At 27.8% G+C, this 24,898-nt stretch overlaps 1 protein-coding gene across 1 annotated transcript; it reads right to left on the bottom strand.

Moving 5' to 3' along the window:
* Nucleotides 1-7,688: 7,688 nt before the first annotated feature.
* On the bottom strand, nucleotides 7,689-13,319 carry LOC113559953. The gene is made up of 4 exons (XM_026965749.2): nucleotides 13,147-13,319; nucleotides 10,776-10,973; nucleotides 8,601-8,734; nucleotides 7,689-8,005 (listed from the first exon to the last, which is right to left on the bottom strand). The coding sequence occupies exons 1-4, from the start codon at nucleotides 13,265-13,267 to the stop codon at nucleotides 7,784-7,786; spliced, it is 675 nt and encodes a 224-aa protein (XP_026821550.1). The 5' UTR covers nucleotides 13,268-13,319; the 3' UTR covers nucleotides 7,689-7,783.
* Between the last annotated feature and the right edge of the window lie 11,579 nt (nucleotides 13,320-24,898).

Here is a 24,898-nt window from a genome sequence, read left to right as displayed (position 1 = left end):
GCAATTTGATTATTTGTTCTGCTATTTATAGTAAGATTATTAATTGAATATTATTTCATCACATTTAAATAAGTGTATTATAGTTATTTATCATTATTTTACAAATGCTTTAAAATGTCAATCTAAATTTATGAATGATTCACAAAATGAATTGGACTAAAACCAACTATCAATATTTATTAAATATGTATTAATTAAAAATTAATGTTGATTAAATATAAAATGTTTAATATCAAATGTTAAATAAAAGTTTATAAAGTTAGGTTAAGTATAAAGTTATGTGGGTATTATATCATAATATTACCAATTTACATTATTATTACTATTAGTGGTATAAAAGTGTGAAATATTAGATTGAAAAAATACTTTTGATGTAGAATGTAACAATCACAGTAGAAAAAAGTAGAAAAAATTAAAAGTAAATTAATAAAATATAAAATTAAATTAAATAATAACAATATTGGTAACGGTGAGATAAAGTAATTAGTCTTAACTATAAATAAAATGTACATGCACAAAAAATAAATATTAAATATTTTATGAAGATAAAGATTATAATTTTTTACCTTGTGTATCCGGGAGTTCTTGTCCTGGTTTTGTCTGTGGAAAGATATCAGGTACATCGTAAATCGCCTGTATGCAAAAAGTGACCGCAAGTAGCATAAATAAAGTTGCCATGGATGCCATCCTGTTGTGGGTTTGAGAGTACACGTAAAAATTTAACAGGAAAATAAGTTGACTATTGAGACAGAAATGGTGATCAGCGCTCCTGCGCGCCCTCTTTTATGCCCTATCGGCGGCGGCGGCGGCGGCTTCTACGGCGTCGGTGTGGTGGAGGGTGGTGGTGACAGCCACCACCGATTGCGCGTCCAAGGCCTATTAGACCAGGAAAACACCTCCCCCCTCCCTCATCAACCAGCACTGCGAACAAATATAGACATACGCACACGGTCAAACACTCGCACCAACACACATACATACGGCGGAGTTTCGGCGGTGGGTACCGTGTTTGGTGCCCGAACAATATTAAATATGACAATACAGGATGTATTAAAAAAGATATTTTAATAAAAAATGAATATTTCGAAAAACGGAACGCGTATCTTATCGACGCGTGACTGTATAGCGTTAACGTGAATTTTCTTGGATTTTTTATTACAAATTATATTTTATTAATTACAAATTAAATAAATCAAAAAGTTGGAATCAAATTTCAAATATCAAACTACAATCTGTTTTACATTTAGCATCAAGAAATTCTTGCGCAAATATAGACGACTTGGTACAAAAGAAAAGATGTCAAGTTTCAAGTGCAGCTCAAAAATAAAAATTATTAAATATTTAAGCTATTTTTAAATTTTAATTAAAATTTTTTATAGTTAATGTTCATCACATTTTTTCAATGATAACTTTGTAGTAATAATTATGTCAAATATAAACAACTACCTTGTTTATATTTTTTATAAATATTTTTGGTAATAGTAATTATAATAAAAGTAATTTTGTAATATATTAAGTCACATTTAGATAAATGGATTTTTTATGTATCTTTGCTTTCATTTTGTCTTTAGTTTTTAGTGTATAAGTATAAAAATTACACTTAAAATTTTTTTTGAAAAAATACATGGCCCGTAGGTAATTTGAGTTTGAGATCACTGATTTATAACAATACAATGTACAGTTTCTACAACTATTACACATAACTTGACTTATTTTCTCAGTCAACTTCCAAATCATCCTCATCATTATATCAATCTCCCAATTCGTATTTAATTGATGTTCAGAATCAAAACAAATTAAAAATATTCAAAGAGGTGCCATACTTTTTTCTGTATAATGATAGGTATGTTATATAATTTTAATTATTTATGTAGTATGTACCTATGTGGTTATGGATATGATGTATAAATAACTAAATAAATAAATCAATTTTTTAATTATAATTTCAATTTTTTATTTCTCTAATATTTTATTTCTCCCTCTAAATACATAATTAGTAAAAATAACTTCAAATCATAACAGTAAAATCAACTAGATGGATAGTCACAACAACGTTCATTGAATATGTGTTTCAAGTGAATAATTTTTTGAAGAATTCAGAATAACTCATAAATTTGTAGTCAATTTAATCCTACAAACATATTAAATTGAATAACTGGAATTCTCAAGTATCAATTTAAATGAGTTGTTTCAATACCTTCAAAAAGTCTAAATATTATAATTAGATCAACGCTCAATTGTAGTTAATTTAACTAACGAATTTTGTTCACTTCAAATATAATGCTTGAGACCATAGTGTGGAGTTAAAACAACTATCCCATTTCTATGTATGTAAGAAATTTAATTTTTTAAGAAATCGCGTAAAATAACGATATATGTATTACAATTTAAATATAGGTAAAAATATAATATATCCTACTAATTATCCTAGATTGACAAATCATCTCTGTTCAAAATTGAACAGATCATTGCTTTTCGTATGCAATGATACCTTTCATTGCATTCAAATTTAACAAATCCATTATAGTGACGGGCGATACCCATTTGTGTACATTTAACGTTTTTTGCGACATTTGCGTACAACTCAATTGCGCCAAACGAATTTTTAATACCTGCGATAAATGACCCAAACGTAGGACCTCGTTTGCATATATAAACTATATCTATAATTTCTATACTAAAAAAAGATAATATCTTAAGGTAAAAATATACAAATTGGAAAAAATTCAAAAAATAATAAATTTCTTGGCATCGTTTTTCTAATAAATCTAAACACAACATTACAACAATATATTATTACGAGTATGTTATAAAAAGGACACGTATTTCTAATTTTTATTTTAACAAAATTACATAATAAATAGCATAATATCCCATGTAATATGCAGTCGTGAAAATATGTAAAATATTTACAAGAAGTAAAATTTTTAAATAAAAATCAAGCTCATAATATTTATATAGAATAACTTGTCTATAAGCAATATGAATCAGTCAGTCGAGTATTCTTGATAAACTTTCAAGTACGTTTCGAATTTAAACCGTTTAAGACGCGAAAGATTGAAATATATGTAACAGGATTGTATGCAGCGATAGTCATTTTCATAATTGTTAAACTACAGGTAATTGCTACAACGGGCTGACAAAGTCAAAATAGAGGCAGTGAGTAGTGACTACTCCATGCGACCCTGGTACTGCGGACACTACATAATAGTAGTGTTCCGATATTTTTTTGTTATAGCACATTGCAGATATTCTAAAATTGATCAATTTTACCCTACAACTTTATTAAATATCATTATTATTATTTATTTAATTACTTTTGAAATTGTTATAAAATATTATATCGTATAAAAACAATTATTAAATAACAAATAAATATTAATAATATTATATTATATTACTATTATATTTATTATTGCATTGATAAAAAAGTTCGTCCGGATAAAAACCATACCAATATTATATCAAAATATGAGATAGGAGAAATAACACGAATGGAATTTATTAAACGTATGTGCTATAATTATAAAAAAAAAATTAAATATCCCAATAATTTTATGTTTTTTTTTATAAATTGACAATTATAATATAACTTTTTTTTAAATATTTTACTTGACTCTCAATATATAAATTGTAAATTATTAATATTATATGATTATTGATTTTTATTATATAAATTGGTAATTTAACATAAAAAAAAAAGGTGAAGAATATTATATTGGTAACCAAAATAATATACTGGCCGAAAACGGACTTACCAGAATGGCCGAAAAGGGAAAGGTTTATTTTGGCTAAAAACAGTGGAGTTTGTCGATTGCGTCCCAAACACAAGTAAACGTTTTTTTTCCTACCTTTTCCGTGTTCCGATTGCGTCCTATTTAGGGGCGTATACAAGGGGTGACGTGGGGGTCTGACCCCCCCCCTTCAATTGGATTTTTATTATTTTTATGTTTTTGCTTACATTATGCAGTATGCAGTATGCACTATAATGTAATATTTTGTGATATTATGATCTATCGAGCTATTGAATTATGAAAATTTTGTCAATACTAAATACCATTATAATTTTATTTTATTTGTAGCAAAGTAATGTTTATTTAGTCGAAATGGTCAATAACCACTATGTTTATACTTTATTATAGCTTATCTTATTATTTATAGAGACAATACTTTATATATTATAATAATATCTATGTATGCTCGACTAAAAGGGCTATTCTTCCACTGTGAGCCTGTGTTTAAAATGTTATCAGATATTATCGTTGTTATTAAATTATGAGAAATTACTAATGAAATCATTATAGCTACGGGTTCACCTCGTATACGTAGAACACTAATACATAGTACATACTACATATCTACCATTTATTCATCTGAAATCTAAAAAAAGACACTCGCGGGATTGTTGAAAATGTGTGAAAATATATTTGTTGCAGAAACGGCTAAATGGCCTAAAACTTATACCAGTTAATAGAAATATTTAATAATAGTAGAAGTTTTAGACTAACTAGCAAAAAAAAAAAAGAGAAAACAAGATTTGTTAATTTATTTATTATTCATTTTTTTTATAAATTTAATGATGTAGTATTTTATAATTCAGAAGTTTTGACTTTATGGAGTATTGGAGTGAATAATCTACTATATTGTGTTTAATGTGAATTTTGAATCAATTCAAATTATATTCATTATTTCTCATTTGTTTCTATATTTTACTACCAATGTAAAAAGTTTTGGGAAGGTGGAGGATTTTTCAATTTTCCCCTCCCATTTAACTCTTTTTTTTTTGATCCCCCCTTTCAAAAATCCTATCTACTCTTCTAGTCCTATTATATAGTAGGTAAGCGTTAATGTGATAGATAAATTAACATATTAAATCTAATATTTTTATCATATATGGTGTGTTTACTGATTATTTAATTGATTACTACATTGATTCAAATTCACATTTCCCGCCTGAAATGAGTAGTAGTATGCAATGTACTACAAACGCTTGCGAAAACTTTAATTCAAAATTTAACTTATTTTTCTACAAATTGCATCCCAATATTCATCAATTTCTAAATATTTTAAAACAATGTCAAACAGATACATACATAAAAATAATGTCAAGTCATTGTTAGTCATTTTTAGTAACCTAACCTGTGAAACACAGAGTAAAGTATTTGAAAAACAGAAATTTATTGATAAACTAATAAACAACTTAAATAATAAAATTTTAACCCCTTTACAATACCTTAAAATTATTTCACTTAAAAATCTTTTTTTAAATGATGTATTCACTAAATAGAAATGTATTATTAAAATTATTTATTCCTATTATATACATATTTGTATTTATTTTTATTGGTTTTTGTATTAATATTATTTACAAAATAATTGTTAATTATTACAATTCGTTTAACAATATATCAATCTTAGAACTATGAATGTATTCAATAGTCATTACTAAAATAATATTAAAATATAGTGTAATTTAATGCTTTTATATCATACAATAGGAATATAGGACACAATCTGAACATAAAAAGTTAAGAAAAAATAATTTACCTATCCGACTTGTGAACGCAATCGACATACTGAAAAGCTATAAAAGGTTAGAACAGAACGCAATCGAATAACGCCCGAAAACGGTGCCGCCCTTGTAGCTGATTCGCCGAACAAAGGTTAATTTTCTCCAAATCCGGATGTTTTACAAATGTCTGGAGAGATAATCGATTATTTATAGTAATAAACTTATAACTAATAATACTACATTATTTGAAATTTAAGTTTTGTATTCAGACCGGAAATATGTATTTTACTGAAACTCATAATAGGCATAACTGTGTTATAAATATATTTTAATATATTTTATACAAGATTCTCAAAAAGTGTGGAAACGGTCTTTTTTCTTCTTCGTTATTGAACATTTTAAATATTAACAAGAAGCCTACAATTAATATTTGGGAATACTTTTCTAAATACTAATCTTATTATTTTACATGCTAGAGTTATAAACTTTTCATTTTTTGTTTTACATATTGTATAATAATAATAATAAGTATTCAGTTTAAATTTTAGTTTATTTTGAAAACTTTCTGCAATGTTCTCGATTTACTTGAAAAAAAATAGTCAAACAAATTGAAAATACAAACAATAGTAAAATACAGAGTAAAATAATACTAAGGTGTTTTATACAATTTTTAAATAGTCAAAAAATACTCTCGATAAAAAATAAATTGTAATTATTTTTCGTAAATAAAGAATAAAAATAGTTTAGTTCAAATTTAGCTTATGTAATTATATTATCAAAAGCGGATTTATCTTTTTTATGGCTATAGGCACCAACAATCTGCCGCTCCTAAAAAAAGTGAATAAGTTATATAATACCTACTCTTAATATTAAATTTTTAGACAATAGTAGTAGACATCCATTTGAATTTTTAGACTACCAATGTTTTTATTTTGATTGTTTTATTCAGCCTACTTTGAAAAAATGTCAATGAATTTTTACTAAATTTTAATAAAAACCTACAATCATAATTTTTATTAATGATAATACAAAACTATAACCATTGTTAAGAGCATTAAGTAAAAAACTACAATTTACAATATTTTTTATAATAAAAAACTGTATTATTATATAGTACAAATTATAAGGCATACAAAACAGATGTTTAACTTTAACATCTTAACTAATCTATACTGCATATAAACTTAGGTAACTTAACTATTTTAACTTTAAATGGTGAAGTCTTGTTTTTTTATTTGCAAATTATTTTATAATATCTTCATATGATAATAAAACAAGAAGACTTAACTCAATTGTTGGAATAGCCATGATGTTTTTTACCAACATGTTAAATATAGTATTATCAAAAACTGTTTTCTATATTTTTAATGACTATAAATTGTAATGAACCAAAATAGATAGGTATACTATATACGATATACAAAAATATAAAATATAAAAAAATATGCACATCATTAATTATTTTTTGTTAATATAAATTAATTAATTTTCCAATTTTTTTTATACGTTTGATGTTTTATAATAAAACACTACAAAATTCGACGCCCCCCACATTTTTCCACGCTAGACAGCAGTCGGGATAAATTGAATAACAAAGTTTGGTTTAATATCTCAGCAGTGTAATTTTTTAATTCCTTAAAAATCACTTAGGTATTGTTGAATAAAAATAATAATTAAAAAAATTATTTAATAAATATTAATTGCATGTTATAAGAACCAGTGGCGTGTTTACAGGGTAGGCCGACTAGACCGGTCTAGACCGGTCAACCGGGCCTACCCGATTTTTATTTGACTAGTTTTGTTTTAATCAAAAATAAAAATGTTACTATTAATATTATTAATATTTATTAAAGAATATTGTCTTACCCATATCCCATTTTATAGGACAAATCTTCCCTAATAGTTATAAACAATATAAACACACTTACACACTACAGAACGAAACTGGCTTACCCAATTATTTTATGCTTGACACGCCACTGATAAGAACATAATATAATGATTAAAAATCGATTAGGTATTATTGATAGTAGAATATTATTAAATTTATTATTAAAATTATAGAGTATACTATAAAAAAAATACTATTATAATTAGGTACACATAAAATCAAAATAATCATAATATGATAATATTTTAGTTTATTAAACTTTTATAGTAGATAGTGTACATCAGTTATTAAATTTAAAAAAAAAAAATACAATACGACAATACCTTTCGCAAAGACAAATTATTAGGTTTTATGATCGTTGGCTTTTCACACACAAACTTTTATACACCATCTCTTATTCCTGACCATCTTTTGATACCAGATAATGGTAATGGATGTACCACATTCTTAGTAAATAAAAGACCAAAAGAACCCATCGAAGCATTTCTATTAGGTCCTGCGTCTTCTTCACTTTCCAACATCTGTGGCAGACCATCACACCATTCGTCGCCACTAACCACCATCTTGATTGATCGTAGTTCATCATTGAGTATTTTGTATAACTGCAGTAAGTGGACAAAAAGATAAAAATAGATTAACCCCTAATATTAAATAAAAATCCCTAATTTATTAATCGAATCTGTAAGCAGTGTTGTGCATTATCTAGATTAAAATATTTATCTTTTTATCTTATCTAGATAATTTAATTTTTTCTTTGTGAGTTTTTTTAGTTAAGTTTTTATATATTTTTTTTTTTGATTCGATATCACTTACAAGTAAATACCTTCAATTTGAATCTCATAGTATGTATAGTATAAGATATTTTAAACTGATTAAAAACTCAATATCTTTAAAAAAAATAGTTTAATAATATAATTTTTATGTTTAAGCAATAAACAAAAGTACCTAGTTTGTACTTATTTTGTTTCTCGATATAAGTAAAATAAATAAAGATAATTTTAAAGGAAATAAATCATAATGACATAGGTAACTTAATACTTTATATTATTTGATTTATAACAAAATTGCCATTTTACAACTTTTGCATGCTTTAAACTGTGAAACTTTTTAAAATTATCTATTATCTTATCTAGATAATTTTTTGGTTATCTTTGTACAACACTGTCTGTAAGGTATGTGTAAACATAGTATACTCACGCTACATCTGTAGTTATTTTTTTTGGCACCTTTGTTGTATAGTTGAACATACCAACCTTTAATGTACTCATACTCTACGTATGGTTGTTTTGATAAACACTTAAACACGTAGTGGTGCATATCTGCTTCAAGTACTAGAACAAAACAAATACATGAGTAATGAGCAGTCTTGTAAAAAATACTTTTAAACATGTATTAAAATACTAATACTCTGCTAATATTCGCATGAAAAAATATTATAATTACTTTTAAAATACTTATAAAATAATGTATGTATTAGATTGATATAAAGAAATGTATACTATTGCCTTTATATCAATCAATTTGCCAATATGGAATAATAGTATGGGGGGGGAGCTACTGAGAATATACTAAGACTATTAATCACACAGCAGAATAAAGCTATTCGGATCTGCCTAAATAAAATAAATAATATTGGATCTACAAACAAAAACTACCTAGATCTTAGTGTTCTACGAGTCAGCTATACAAGAAACTAACTATTGTCTACGATATTAAAATAAATTAACCAAAAAAAAGTAAAGGCCAGAAATGTATGAATTATCTAGAACCTAAACCTAAAGCGTTCAATTCACTAAATCTTAATAACGAAAAATATCTGAGAAATAATTCTACAAAAAATGTAAATATATATCTTAGTAAAATACTATTATGTGAGAAATGAACTAGTAGATGCTTAGTTTTATTTTTGGAAACTACTGATGAAATGGACGTGAACATCTTTATAAGTCGCGGTGATATCAAAAAAATAATTGAATTAATAACAAAATTAAATTTAAAAGGAATTTCATTATGTATGAGTGATATCGACTATATATTTAATAAAACAGCGATTGTAAATTGCACCCAAGGTACAAGTAAACATAAAATCACACATATAAACTGCGCCCGAGTTTTTTTCAAGTATACAAAGTTGACATGTAAACTGTGCTGTGATAAAATTTTAAAAATGAAGAGCTATATTTTTGCAAAAGTAAAAAAAAAATACAATTTCTAATTAAATAATTAAATAATTTATATTTGGTTTATTACAGCCATATTTTTAATATTAATAGTTAATAAAATAAAATTTAGTGCATATATCTTTGGTTGCCTTGCGTTTCACATACCAGTCACGAATTGTTTCTGAAAGTTTTGGCCATTGAATGATTCGTGGTTATGGTTTAAATTTTGTTGTTTAGCGATTCTATCATCATAACCTACCGTTTTTAAAAATGCTGTGCAAGTTTTGACTGTACATCGTCACTTAACCTCACCTGAACTTAGAGGCCGATTTATTTTACATTTAAATTTTGAAATTATTTTTAAGCTCTTTTCGCGCTGTGATACGAATTGTTCGGCCATTGTGACTTCACTGATTAAAGTGAATACGATGTAGTGATAATCATCAGTTATCATATAGTTCAATAGTTATTTGACAACGTATTGGTATTTTTATAAATACTATGGTTTTGGACAAAAATACATTTTGATCGAAAAAGTACACAACCATAGATTTACTTTAATAGGTTAAGAGGATGCCAGCATAGTATTTGTTATCTCTCTTTAACCCACGCGCAACATAGCAAATTTTACGTTCACAAAAATGATTATAACCATTTTAATTTCTCAAATTAGAGTGAAGTATAAAATACTATAAATATAGTAAAATGTGTAAAAAATTTACAATTTTAAAATACTCATAACTCGCTTTAAAATAAAAATATAATAAAACGCCTATGAAATGCCCTAGATAATGTTCTTAACTTTAAATTCTATAATAGGTCACTTCACTCTAATTTGAGAAATTAGTTATAGTCATTTTTGTGAACGTAAAATTTGCTATGTTGCGTGTGGATTAGAGAGAGGCAACAAATACTACGCTGGCATCCTCTTAAAAGTTCTGTATAATTTACAAACGGGGTGCAGATTACATTATACTTTTTTAACATAAGATACAAATTTGGGCGCAGCTTACATTATACCTTTTTAACGGAGACAACAATTTGGGCGCAGTTTACAAAAAAAAAAAAATGTCATTTGGGCGTAGTTTACGTATGTCCTAATAAAAACACAATTTTAGACAGGGAGACCTTTCTGGAGTTGCGGACGCAGCACAGGACCCGCCCCTCACCACTGAACTGTAACAATATTATAATAATTCATTATACGTACTCGTTTCTTCGCAACTTCCAATGCCATATTTGAGATCACCCAGCCATAAATTAAACGCTGGTACAATATCTCCACTGTCTGGTTGCATGGAAGCACATCCGCCTGCCGGTGGATCGTAAGTGCCTATCACCTTCACCTTAAATTGTACGTCTGGTGATCCAAATGGTGGACAGTAATCTTTGGTTTTATCCACATGTACTATACACACAAGAAGACGAATACCACATTAAATTTAAGAATATTATACTGTTTATTTATACAATATTGTTATTGCGCTTTCATACATGGACGTCTAAGTGAGACGATGATTAAGTGATAGGTATTTATCTTGCATCCGAATTAACCCGAACCCCTAGCACCCCTAAACACCCTTAAAAACCAAACACCCGAAACCCATATAACCTAAATGATTCTATTTTCCTAACACCTGTATTAACTAAAACCCGAATGATCTATTCGGATTAACCCGTATATATTTTTTATTTTTTTTATCTTCGTGTGATATATAATTTTGTATGTATTTCATGTTGCGAATTCAATTTTGTAGAATTAAATAATTAATAATATAATAACAGGAACAATCTTACAATCAATCATAGGTAAATTCAATAATTATTTACAGATATTTACTGATTTTTCCAGATTACTCGACACCCGTATTAACCAATATTAACCCGAATAATAACGGTTTTGAAAACCCAAATGTTTGTTTACATTTTTATTCCGGTGGTTCAAACACCCGAATACATGCAGCACCCGAAACCCGAATAAATGATTCAGGTGCTAAGCCCTGGTATTTATAATGTTTAGATATTATTATGACAGTAGTGAATCGTCGTCATACGGACGATCCTAGCGTCGGTCAAATTACGCTTGATTATTTTAATCGAGACTTTCGAAAGGGACCTGGTACAGTGAATGTTAGGTCACGCATTACTTTTTGTCTTCGTAATTCGTCAAAATTGTTATTCAGCGATTCGGGCAACTAACCTCGTCATCGCAGCACCGTAAAAAATATTACCGCGTTAGGTATATCTGTAGATATAGTTCCTCAATTAAACCTACCTTTTTAAAACAACAAATTATATTATTCATTATACATATATTATATACTAACTGTTCTGTCACGGCGTTGCCTGTGTATTAGATGGGTTAATAATGTGTGAAGTTCGCATCGATCAAACGGTTTTAAAAGTGTATTCGAATAAATACGTGTTTAACAGTCGCAAGATGCAATGAAAGTTTTTAAATTTAAAATGTACTATTATATATTTATTAGTTTAATAAAAAATTCCAGTCGACCTTATCCAATAGTCGCATGTATTTTTATGACTCCACAAAGGAAAAACATAATATTCTCATTTCTTAGTATAACTTTATCAAAAAGTTTGGCCACCCCTAGACTCCTGTATCAGTAATTTTTTTTTCATCAATTTTTTTGTCGCGAATCTAACCCTTTCAATTGTACTTCTAAGGCAACATTAAAAAGGGGATCTCATTACAAAACAATCCCCATCTCCGTATTTGTTTCATATCCGATATTAGACGCAAAACCGCTCGATTGATTTGTAATCGCCCTATGCTGTGCACAAAGCACGGGTAGTGAGCCCTTATGGCTAACGCGATAGACTAATTGGTATAGTGTATAATATGTAAAATAAGTATATAATTTATAAAATGTTTATTACGTCATGTTGGTTTTACATAGATATCACTTCTCGCTGTTCGTGAGAATTGTTTGGTACCTACGTAAATACAGTACGCGAAAACGAATGAATACAACAATACAATTTAAATTAAAACGCAACCAAATACTGCTGTATATTGAAACTTAGATTGAGCCAAAAATATATGTTTCTATATTATATATGTGCTCTTTTGATTTGCGCTTTCGTCTCGTATATACGATGGAAAACTGGTCATTTGAAAATTGTATAATGAATAAACCATTTTCCAACATTTTTTCAAGCATTTAAAAAATATTTTTTTGCTACTTAGTATAATATAAGCTTTAAATTAAATATCACCAATTCTATATAATAACTAATATTCTCTGCAAATATTATATCATTTTATTACCAATTTACCATTATTATTAGTGAAGTATTAGTAAAGTGAAATATTCGATTGTATAAAGTACTTATGCAGTAGAATGTAACAATCACAGTAGAAAAAAATATAAAAATTAAAAGAAAATTAATAAAATATAAAATAAAATTATAATGTTTAAAAATAATTAAATTAAATTAAATAATAAGATTATTGCCAATGGTAAGATAATGTCAATAAGTCTTAACAATAAATAAAAATATAAATGCACAAAAAAATAAATATTAAATATTTTAAAACGATAAAGATTATAATTTTTTACCTTTTGAATCTTGGAGCTCTTCTCCTGGATTTGTTTGTGGAAATATTTCGGGTGCGTTAGAAATTGCTTGTGTATGGAAAATGAGTGCAAGTAGGATAAATAAACTTGTCATGGACGCCATCCTGTTGTGGGTTTGAGAGTACACGTAAAAATTTAACAGGAAAATAAGATGACTGTTGAGACAGAAATGGTGATCGGCGATCCTGTGCTCCCCCTTTTATGCCCTATCGGCGGCGGCGGCGGCGGCAGCGGCGGCTTCTACAGCGTTGGTGTGGTAGACGGTGGTGGTGGCTGCCACCACCGGTTGCGCGTCGAAGGCCCATTAGACCAGGAGCCTACGAGCACCGGGCGAACGGAAATTCTATTAGGCGAACTACTCTCCAACCTTCCTGCTCATCCATCGATCTGCCAGCCCATCAAACCACTCACCCCCCCCCCACCCTTACCGACAAGCACTGCAAACAAATACAGACATACCCACACGGTTAAACACTTGCACCAACACATATACATCTGCACGGTGGAGTTTCGATGGTGGCGACGATATTTGATGCCCGAAACCGAATGTGTATCTATGTATATATATATATATATGACAATATACGGTGTATTGGTTTATTGGAAAAGATATTTTCATAAAATATGAATTTTTCGAAAAACGGAATGCGTATCTTCTCGACGCCTGACTGTATAGCGTTCACACGAATTTTCTAAGATATATTATACATTATAAATTCAGTGTTAGGATTGTATAAGTACTTTTTTATCTAGATAAAGATAAAGATAATACAACAGAAATGTATCTAGATTCTAGATACAGATTAAAGATAATTAAATAATTTTCTAGATTAGTCACAACACTGTTTATAGTAGGATTGTGTTATATTATTGTTATATATGTACACACCTGGAATATAGGCTGAAAATGCACGACTTCACGATGTAAATTCATCATTATTATGATATATTGGCCAAACATTGTAGGTATGCCACTGACGCGCAATTATACTATATGTATAATATGTATAAAATATCACACCAAAAACACTTCGATATAACTCTATGTAAAAAAAAACTATGTTAAAATAAATTCGTGTAGTGGCATTACATTTAGTAAGTATAATGATTAAATCTTTTAAAGACGTGATATTAATATATTATAATATAAAAACCATGTAAAATTCCATTTAATAATATTACCAACACCTATTATGACAAATAAGAACAATATTGTAATATTAAACACTTAGTCAACATAATATTATCTATAAATTATTAATTAATTTACGAAATATACTATGGTGATTATTTATTTGTATTTATTTTAGTATACTTACACAGTTACACATCCTGCTATGTAGTTAAACAATATGCTGACTAAGTGTTTAACGCGGCCGTTTATCATTTCAACCTATATATGCTATATAGTATATACTATATACTCATTGATCGGCGTGTACTAGTGGCAACTAGTAACTAACTAAGCAACTAGCAACTATACGTATTAGATTATGATCGTCAAGCTACCAATTAATATTGCTGCCGCCGAAAATATAATATGATTTCATAATATTATATAGTCCATTACTCGTTATACTCTTAGTATAGATCAGTTAAAACAATAAACAATTTTCAAACAGTATTTTCTAATTATTGTTTCGAAATAATTCAATGGTTCAATTAATTATATACGTGCGTATATTTTATTATTTACGATCGCGTTTAAAATTTATTTAGTAATACCTCTACCAAGGTATTTTATTATTATTTAATTACAGTATAAATTAAAATATTTTGAAAGCGCTTTTATGGTACTCACTGTGTCATATAACTATTATAACTGTGTATATGAGCATTGAACCAGTTATGAGTTTAAAATATTTTTTTAAGGGTGTTGATTTTGGTTGTGTGACAGTATAAATCTTACAAATGACCAAAACTTTTTTTTACCCACAAAAGATTTATATCACGCATAAGTACACTAACTTTATTATGGCTATAATGATACTATAATGATACGCAACAATATTATATTTTGTACTTAATCAACCCCTATTTTATTGTGTAGTATAGAAATGCATGTAAGCTAAAAAAGTGTATACGTGCATTTACAAAAATGTTTAGTGTTTTTATTTGTGTACAAAACAAAATATGCATATATGTATTCAAGATATGTAGTAAAAATGTTTGTTAGTATGGTATTATGTACATCACAATATCACTACTACGGTAATACAAAAACAGTTTTTTTATTCCAGCGGGTAGGTATAAAAACATCTATATATATTATATACTTTATAGCGCAGTAAGTATACCGACAGAATCTTGGAGCCCGATGTTATGTAGGCCCGCCAAGTACAACAATTGACACTTAAGTATTTTACCTTTCACAATTTAAAAATATACAGACTCGGACGATGGCGACAATGATTTTATCTACGATTATATTATAATACTATTTCAACAGACAACATATTTTTTCAACAAAAGTAACGCGGTACGCAGTACGGCGTCAGAAAGGCGGACAGCTGCATCCCCTGTCAAAGACCATATATATATATTTATGTAGACGACACACGTGTACTGCAAGATTTTGTCGTTTTCTTTGGTTTCTCGTTTCTTTATTCTACCTTACAAATACAGCGATAAGTAAAATAAATTGATCTCTGTAGTTTTGGCGTATAGAACCTTCTTTGTGTGAGGTATTTGTCCTATATAGCTTTTAAATGTATGACATTTTTGGTATTATTGTTGCTTTCGATGCTTTATATAGTGCCGTACGAATTGGTGATAATGGACAGGGCGTTTTAGAAATGAAACAAACAGCAGGAAATATATTGAGGTAGGTTGTCACCAATGCGTTACAATAGTAATTTTTCTTCAAAGCCGAGAAAATGTGCTGATCTCACGTATTGCTGTCAACCTTCGAATTATTTGTGGGAATATGGAACGCCTTCTTTAGAAATTATTGATTTTAATAATACGGCAACGATCAGAACTTACGTCTTTCAATTCAAATCGCATCGTACAGGTGTTTTACTGAAAATCACAATACCTTATATATTTATATTTATTTCTATATAAGGCTATTCAGAATGATCGAATTTTTAATTTTACAAAAATATATACGAATTAAAAAATGTGTACCGAACGATCCATAAACATTTACGAAAAACAAACAATGTACGTATAAACTATAAACGTATATTACATATTATGTAGGTCATTACACAAAGATTAAATTAGTACACAATATTTGTATTATTGTTCTGTAGGTTTCTGGATTTTTCGTTTAAACTTTAAGATTGTTGACATATAATTTAAATAAAAAGTTTTCAGGATAATTTAAAACTGCATCTGGGCTTGATATAATAGTGTTGGCTTCGATTTGTTCGATTTGTGATAGCACTTCAAATCGATTTTTATATAAATAATTTTTTTTTATATCTGTTTTATATCTCTTATTTATGTTTGGAGAGTTAGGTTTAGAGAAACTTGAGTGATTTCTTTTTTCGGTATGTTGTAACCAGCTATTGATAATTGGACTATTTGAATTATTTGGTAAGGGTGGATGGATCAGGTTGGGATTATTTGTAGGTATATTTAGGCGAGTATACTTTTTATTGGTTTTATTGATTTTATTAGTAGTATTTTTATTTTTATAGTTAGATTTTACATTTGGCGATAGTGGCATGTTTATCTCATGGACAAGGTCGCGCACCGCTGCGCTTCGCTCACAATAACGCGACTACTGTACGGTAATTATAACACTTGGAATAATTAAGAAATTTACTCGATTTACATTATACAATAATAAAATAATAGAGAAGTTCTATGAGAATCAATAAAAAAAAAACCATTAAATAGTTTTTATTTTGTATTTGCGATTTTACAAACCAAATTTGAGAAAATGTGGATAATTGCAGTGGTATTTTAACGGAGCAACGGAAAGGGCGTGCGTTAGATACGGCAGCTTACATAGTCACATGCTACTATTAATCATTCTAGATGATAATATTAATTGAAAAAAAAATTGTTATGCGTTCATAAAATATAAATAAAACACAATATAATACCATTTTATTATAATGAATTTTATTATTTCGAACAGTACAGTTTCAGCTTATTAAATTCAACGAAGATTCATATAGTAAATATTATTAGTTATATTAATACCATTTGCTTCGTATTAATTGTACCTACGGGGTAATTATTTTTTTTCAACAATGCTCTATGCCTACTGCCTATGTAATATAATAACGTATATGTGAAATCATCAGAAATATATTCTGCTTTGGAATACGAAATTTAAATTATAAATGAATGTTAATAAAAAAAAAATAAAAAATAATAAAATAAAATAAAATAATTATAATATATATTATAATATAATTAATATATAAAAAAAATATAATAAATATTAATAATATATATATATTATTTATATTATTAATATATAATTTATATTATTATTTAATTTTATTATTATAAAATAATCACTTACCAAACCTAATGATAAAAATAATAATAAAAATGTTATTATGACTTTAAATTATTTAAAATAATATATTCATGCATATAATTTAACCAAAAACTTTACCCCATAGGTAATATGTAACTATAACAACAATAAATGAAATTTGAAGAATATTTTTCTAAAAATGAAATAAAATCGATGACAAACATAAATTTATTCATACAATTAATTAATTTTACAAAAAAAAAAATATTTATACATAATTAAACCACTGGTAATGTCAAATACTTAATATTTAGAAATTAATAAAGAAATCAGAAAAATTATCTTAAGATCTAACATTTATTTAGAATATTATCGATGTGTTTGTAACAAAACAAAATCGTCGTATTAAACTAAACATATTAATAAACATAACCTGCTATTTAACAATACTTAAATACCTACACAAATTATCTTCTAATTTAAATTTCGTAAAATTTTTTATATTCATACCTAAAATTTGAAAATGTAGTAAAAATTAATTTTAAAATATAAATAATAAAGAATGTATAAATTTATGTTATTTGTAAACAAGCAAATATATTATCCCTTTTTATGTTTATAGAAATTTGATGTTTAACTTTGGTCAAAGTTAAGCACCTATATAATATAAGATAAGATAATATTTATTGGCCAAAAAAATAGATAAAATACATACAAGAATAATTAATTATATTACAAATTATTTTGCCCAATTCACCACTGAGGAAGTACCTCGTATTGGTGATATTGGAGTTTTCTAAATCATATACATAATACATTTAATTTAAAGTTGGTTTACAGGCTTATATGTTGGTTATTTAATAATTTTAGCTAGAATATAGTCTAATGACATATACAAAATATTAAAATATGCACATTTTAAAATTAATTATATATTTACAAAGACTATAAGTAATTATTTGCGGAGACTAGACATTTGTATGCATCTGTTTACAAATAGGGATAAATGAACGTAGCCGTTAAGCCGTTTGGACGTAATAAAATATAAATCAGTCAATACAATTAATAAGTTATTAATTATTTATATTATTAAATAAGTCAAAAATGAATATAAAATATTTAAATATACAAATTATTTATAATTTAAAATATAAAAATTAAAAATATATCGAAAACAAATTTTTAATTATTATTATAATAGGTACTTACGCCAACAATTAAAATAGTTATTTTTACAAATAACATTTATTATATAATACGTCCAAAATGTGTATTAAATATCTAAAAAGTTTTTAATGTCCAAAATAGTTATTTATATTATCTTATGTTATTATATTAAAAAATGATCAACATTTTATATTAATTCAGAGAAATATTAAAGTTATATTATGAACACAATATCAATAGTCTTATAATTTATAAAGAACTATTAATTTTTAATATACTGATAATACCTATCTATTATAATAATATTATTTTAAATTTTAGGTACTACAAATATTTTTATTGATTTATACGAATGTCGAATACATATACTTTTTTACATCTAAACGACTACATCTATTTGTCCTATTTATTATTATTTATTATATTTTTTATACTCACAGTGATATGGCATGCAATATGCCTACCTATAATCTATAAAAATATAAAAACCTATCTTATAAATAGATACAATATTATACTAGTTAGTATTAATAATTTAATAAATGAAATGTTTTTGGAAAAAATAATTCAAGCTACTGTCTTACCAGGTAATAGTAAAATAAATTTCTATATTATTAATACAAATTATATAAATAATGTAAAACTTATCATTAAATATCATTATTAATATATACTGACTGATCGTCTTCAGACAGCATTATCATTTTCAAAATTGACCTTCCTCTTTTCGACCAAAAATGATAAAATAGTTTCCTCTTTTCGCCTAAAAATAATTGCATTCTTGTTTAACGTTTTGGAAAACACTGTCTCTAAATTAGTTTAATAAAGCGATTTGGCATAACCCAGAGAACACCACAAAAAAGCAGCTTCTATTACTCTTCGAAAATTTATTTTTTAACAGTTTTTTTTTCAAATTGTAACAAAGATAAACTGCTGAAACGTTCTTGGCCAATTGTTATTCGCAGATATGTTTTTTTAAGAAATGTAAGCATGAACACGAAAAGCTTCTTTCATACGACGCAGTATTCGTAGGAATTGTTAAAAATATTCTTGGCAACACGAACATTTATTTATATTTATTATAAATTATTTACTTACAATCTATAATACCTACGAATATAATTGATTATTGATTAATAATAACATAATTATTACGTAACGTATTGTATTTTATATTTTTATCATTTGTTCAGCACTATATTATCTTTTGTCAAACAATAATTTAGAATTATATTTTTATCGAATCTGGAGTTCAGTTTATTTCAGCAGGTGCAAACGTACATCTTTGCACCTGCTATATATTGCCAGGGGATACAAGTGCTGCACCCCCGTATACAAGCCATTGATAGGTAATAATAACTAACTATATACTATGGTTAAATATTTTCTTTAAGCGCAGATTGTAAAGATTTTTTTTGTGTGTCATCACTCTGTCGGTTAAACGTTCACATGGGGTGTATTATTATTATTATTAGTTGTTATTATCGTCGTATTCGTAAGCGTTATTTTCGAAAATGGTTGATCACCGGCTCCCTATTGTCCCTATAAGCCGGCGTGCATGTGTTCGTGCACGCACAGCGTTGTTTTCGTGTTTATTCGTTTTATTATATTTGTGTCAGATATACCTAGCCGATGCACGTGCAGCGTACATCTCGTAAGTACCCATCCTAAAAACCGGTCCGTGTATTCTGCCTTTTCGTCAATAATTTATAAGTCGGCGTCTTGTTGTCGTACACCCCTCAATAAAGACTATCGAGAAAAAACTGGTCGCCGCCTCCAAATGCTTCGTGTAAACCCAAGGACAAATTCCAAATTCCAACACATTGAATCCGTATATTTTTGTCTGTTCATTTTTGACCCTCTCGTACACATAATTTATACACTACTATATAGTACAAACACGAACAAAACGACCCGGCCCATCCCACGCTACAACTCAACGAGACGGTTTAATAATAATATTATTTCATATTGTGTACATTTATTGAAACTTAGAAGCGTAAACAGAAAAAACAAGAAACAAACTAAAGATATTATATAATATCAACATATCATTATATAAATTATTATAATTACTTGATAATAAGGTGATGAAATGATATTAAATTGTGTCGAGTCATAACTTGATCGAAACAGCAACTAATTTATAAGTATGGCACCATTGACACGAATGGTTAGGTTAATAATAAATAATAATAATCATAAATTAACGAACGTGTTGAATTGTTAGATGTATATATTAATATGCGAGTTGGCAGTCCGAACAGAGAACATAATACGTATACCTCGTAAAAAAAGTTGATGCCGATCTTTTGATTAGCTGTTTTTACCCCCGCAGCGGTGATGATAGAGCTGGTAATTATGCGCATCGTATCTGTAGCTACGTTGTAAAACACTTTGTACGGTTTTCACCCGGAAAAAATGAAAACCGCGAACAGCTTGTACTATTTCAGGTAAAAAAAATGTTGAGACATGAAATGTTAGACGTAATTATTTGTTATTACAAAACACAGGTAGTTAACAATGTTAACATACATAAATAATAATAATAATCAGGGTTTTGTATGCAATAAACAATTGTAAAATATACTTTTTTTTATTTATTTATTTTTTTTTTTTTAGAACCTTTAGTAAGAAAATATGCATTTTTTCACCAAAATATGCACAAATATGCATTTAAATTTTTATAAGATAAACACAAAAATATAGTTACAAAAAAAATATTTATTTATTGAAATACATCAGTGATTGGCTGTTTGTCCTAATATAATATAATTGAGAAATAAAATAAAATAATTTAGAAATAAAATTTATAATTAACAATAGTTATAATAGTGGAAATATTTTTAATTTTATATTTGAAAAATTGGAAAATTTATGTTTGACAAAAAAAACCAAGTTTAATACTTTAATTAGCAGGGCTAGAAGTAAATACGAAATATTAATATTAAATTATAAATTAATATTAACTACGAAATATACTATAAAACATGTATTTTTTGCAATAATATTCTTTTATTCAATGTATGCAATAATATGAGTTTTATTCAAAATATGTAAATACATGCAAAATAAAAACACTACCATTTACATACCGTACAAAACGTCTGCGATCGAATTTTACCGATTTATTATCACCGTACAAAGTGTCCGCGATCGATTTCTATCAATTTATTATCACCGTACAAAGTGTCCGCGATATGTAACTCAAACAATAGATAGTACAAACTGTCCATTTATCCTGTAGCTATGATGGTGGTGACCGTATCGTCGCCGACTCGCTGTGCAGTTACATTCATCGCGACCTCGAGCTCTTCGTCTTCCGTTTCCGATGGTCTGCTGAAAATGGGACACTGCACCTGGCCATTCTGGTCGTACACGTCATCATCGGAATCGTAGTCGTCCGCGTCATCCGACACTTGCACGTCGAAGCCTGTCTCGGCTAGCGCGCGCATCGTTTTCTTGTCCTTCTTTTCGACGACGGCCGGCCGGGGAAGCTGCGTGTCACATTTTAAATGTTCCGCCTAGCTTGTCTTCGTCCGTTCAGTGGCGGCCAGATTTCTATCCTCTCATTCGGCCACCATGATCCATTGCGACACTCTCGCGTTCGATGAAGGGCACTTAGTCGGCCGAGAACCGTATTTGTCTAGGGGTTTCTGCGAACCATCCCGTTCGGATCACTACGTATTTCCGTTTTCCGGTCGCAATGACGAGCTTCTGTGTTCCGACGATTCCGGTGCACCGTCGTGTCTCGGTAGTGTTTGTAATTCTATGTCCATATTTTTTATAGAGGGTTTAGGTAGTGGGTCGAGAGATAAACGTTTATATTTACCAACAAACGAAACTCACAACGTCAACGTCGTCTTCATATGAGAACTGTAACGAACTAACGAATATTGTGTCGTTGTCTTACCGTCATCGTCTGGTTTGACCCCCGTATTATAGTGATGCAAATGCGTCGTGCGTCCGGGATTGTTTGTACGAATGTGAACAATGTAAAACTGACTGCTGTCTCCCTCTCCCCAACTCGCAACGAACAATTCCTATCTAATACATACATTATATTATTATTGTATAATGATAGATAATCTATATAATATCATAATCATCGTTAAATGAGTTGCGCATTGATTTGCCGATTGATTGCTACTATGCGGAAGTGGTCGGTGGTGGTGGTGACAGTAGTGGTGACAGTGCTATTGACAGTGACGTTTATACCTAATGTCTATACAATATATTATGTAAATATTATAAGTTATGCGATAATGAATCTCGTACTGAGTGATAATTGGCTTTTTGTTAACAGGCAGACATGCCCGCCTGTGTACGCATACTGTTCGAAATCCGTGTTTATTAGAGAAGCCGTTAAAGCGAATTGCAGGTCGTTTTGGAATCATGACTGTTTTGAAAGCTATATGAATACGACATGCCGTATGATAACACAGATTTAAGTAAACGCGTCGTTATATAGCTTTTTTTGACTACCTATTTCGATTTAGTATTTTAAAATATTATATACGTATATATTTTGGCACTTAATCACAGTAAAAAGTGTACCTAAAAAATTACACGTATGAAAAATATATTTTTTTTAACTAATAAGGTAATAAGTACAATAAAACAATTAAATGTATACCTATAAACGTTAATGTAAGCAAATCTTGTTATATTATGAGTTAGAAATATGAACATAAAATACAAGTGTTTTACTAATTGACGGAGACCAAAGTAATAACTATTGCCTATAATTATTAATAGGGCTTGGGACTTTTAGGAGTTAACATGTTTTTAAATAATAATTAAAAACATAGCTAAGTAATATAGAAATTTATTTTATAGCAATACGAGTTTATATTAAAATTTATAGTTGCATATTTTGCATATTTGACCATTTTTCATTTTATAAGTGCATATTTGACAATTATTTATATGAATTGTTAAGTTTTTAATTCCTAACTTAAAAAAATATCTAATAGTTCAATGTAATGCTCAAGATAATTAGTACTATATTGAAAATAATATACAAATGTATCAATTTAAGTTGTTTTTTAAATTAATTTAAAAATGATTGTTTTAAACTAAAACTCAATGCAAGATGAAAAAAAATCTGAAAAAAGAAAAATAATTATCTCAGATAATTGATCAAATTAATTTATATAATCAAATTTATCTATTTATGTATCACATATCTACAAATATTATTATTATTTATTACAAATATACTTTTTTTAAATGTATTATATTTTAATATGTAGCATATATACATGCATATTTTAAGGTTTTTTGGGGCATGAAGTCTCTAGCCCTAATTATTAATAATTAAAATCATACTAACCTTCTGTCCTCATTGTATATATATATATATATATATATAACATAAAATTGAAAAGCACAATTTTTTTGATTTGGCAGGTATACTACAATATTATTCGTGCGCAAGTATAACGCTAAAAATTATATTATTATTCCAAGCTGTTAATTTAAGAATATATAAACAGGTTTATTTACTGTAAGAATGGACAATTATCGCCTACGGGAAGCACTTTATTGTGGTATAAGCGTGTTAATATTCTTATAGTAACGATAACATGAGTTATAACTAGTGTTTTATAACGCTATATAATATTTTTTCATTAATTGTATAATTATTAAGATACAAAACATTGATTTTTATAATATACATTACTATAAAAATTATTGTTTTATATATTACTAATATGTTTATAAACGCATACATTTTTTTTTATACCCAATATATTATTACATGGAAATACAAATCTATAATACGAGTATACGACACTGCTTGCTGTAGAATACATGCTGTGAGCATATTATACAACCATCTGGCATCTTAAATAATATTGTATAAAACTCATAATAATTTATAGCTGCACGTCGCAATACGTTTGCATTAGCCGGCGAAGCTTATGTGAAGATGAAGATAATATAGATTATAGTTTTATAATGTAAATAAGACCTATATTCGTTTTTTTGTTCCCCTGAAACATCTGTAGAAACTTTAAATTTATTTCAATCCATGGCGACCCCCTAATGTGGTCATTTTATCCCAATGATATTATAAAACAACGCAGGTGTCCAATTATTAAATTCCTCTACATTATC

Source organism: Rhopalosiphum maidis, chromosome 3 (genome assembly GCF_003676215.2).
Source record: "Rhopalosiphum maidis isolate BTI-1 chromosome 3, ASM367621v3, whole genome shotgun sequence".
In the NCBI taxonomy this organism is placed as follows: domain Eukaryota; kingdom Metazoa; phylum Arthropoda; class Insecta; order Hemiptera; family Aphididae; genus Rhopalosiphum; species Rhopalosiphum maidis.
The sequence above is the reverse complement of the archived record's forward strand: the minus strand, read 5'-3'. Positions and strand labels throughout refer to the sequence as shown.

What these genes read in the sequence shown, in the direction of transcription:
- LOC113559953 (XM_026965749.2), bottom strand. Translation starts at nt 13,267, where the DNA reads ATGGCGTCCATGACAAGTTTATTTATCCTACTTGCACTCATTTTCCAT. An exon ending in TGGAAGTTGCGAAGAAACGA is followed by an intron (nt 8,735 to 10,775) that starts GTACGTATAATG and finishes GTTTTGTTCTAG; the next exon opens with TACTTGAAGCAGATATGCAC. An exon ending in AAAATAACTACAGATGTAGC is followed by an intron (nt 8,006 to 8,600) that starts GTGAGTATACTA and finishes CACTTACTGCAG; the next exon opens with TTATACAAAATACTCAATGA.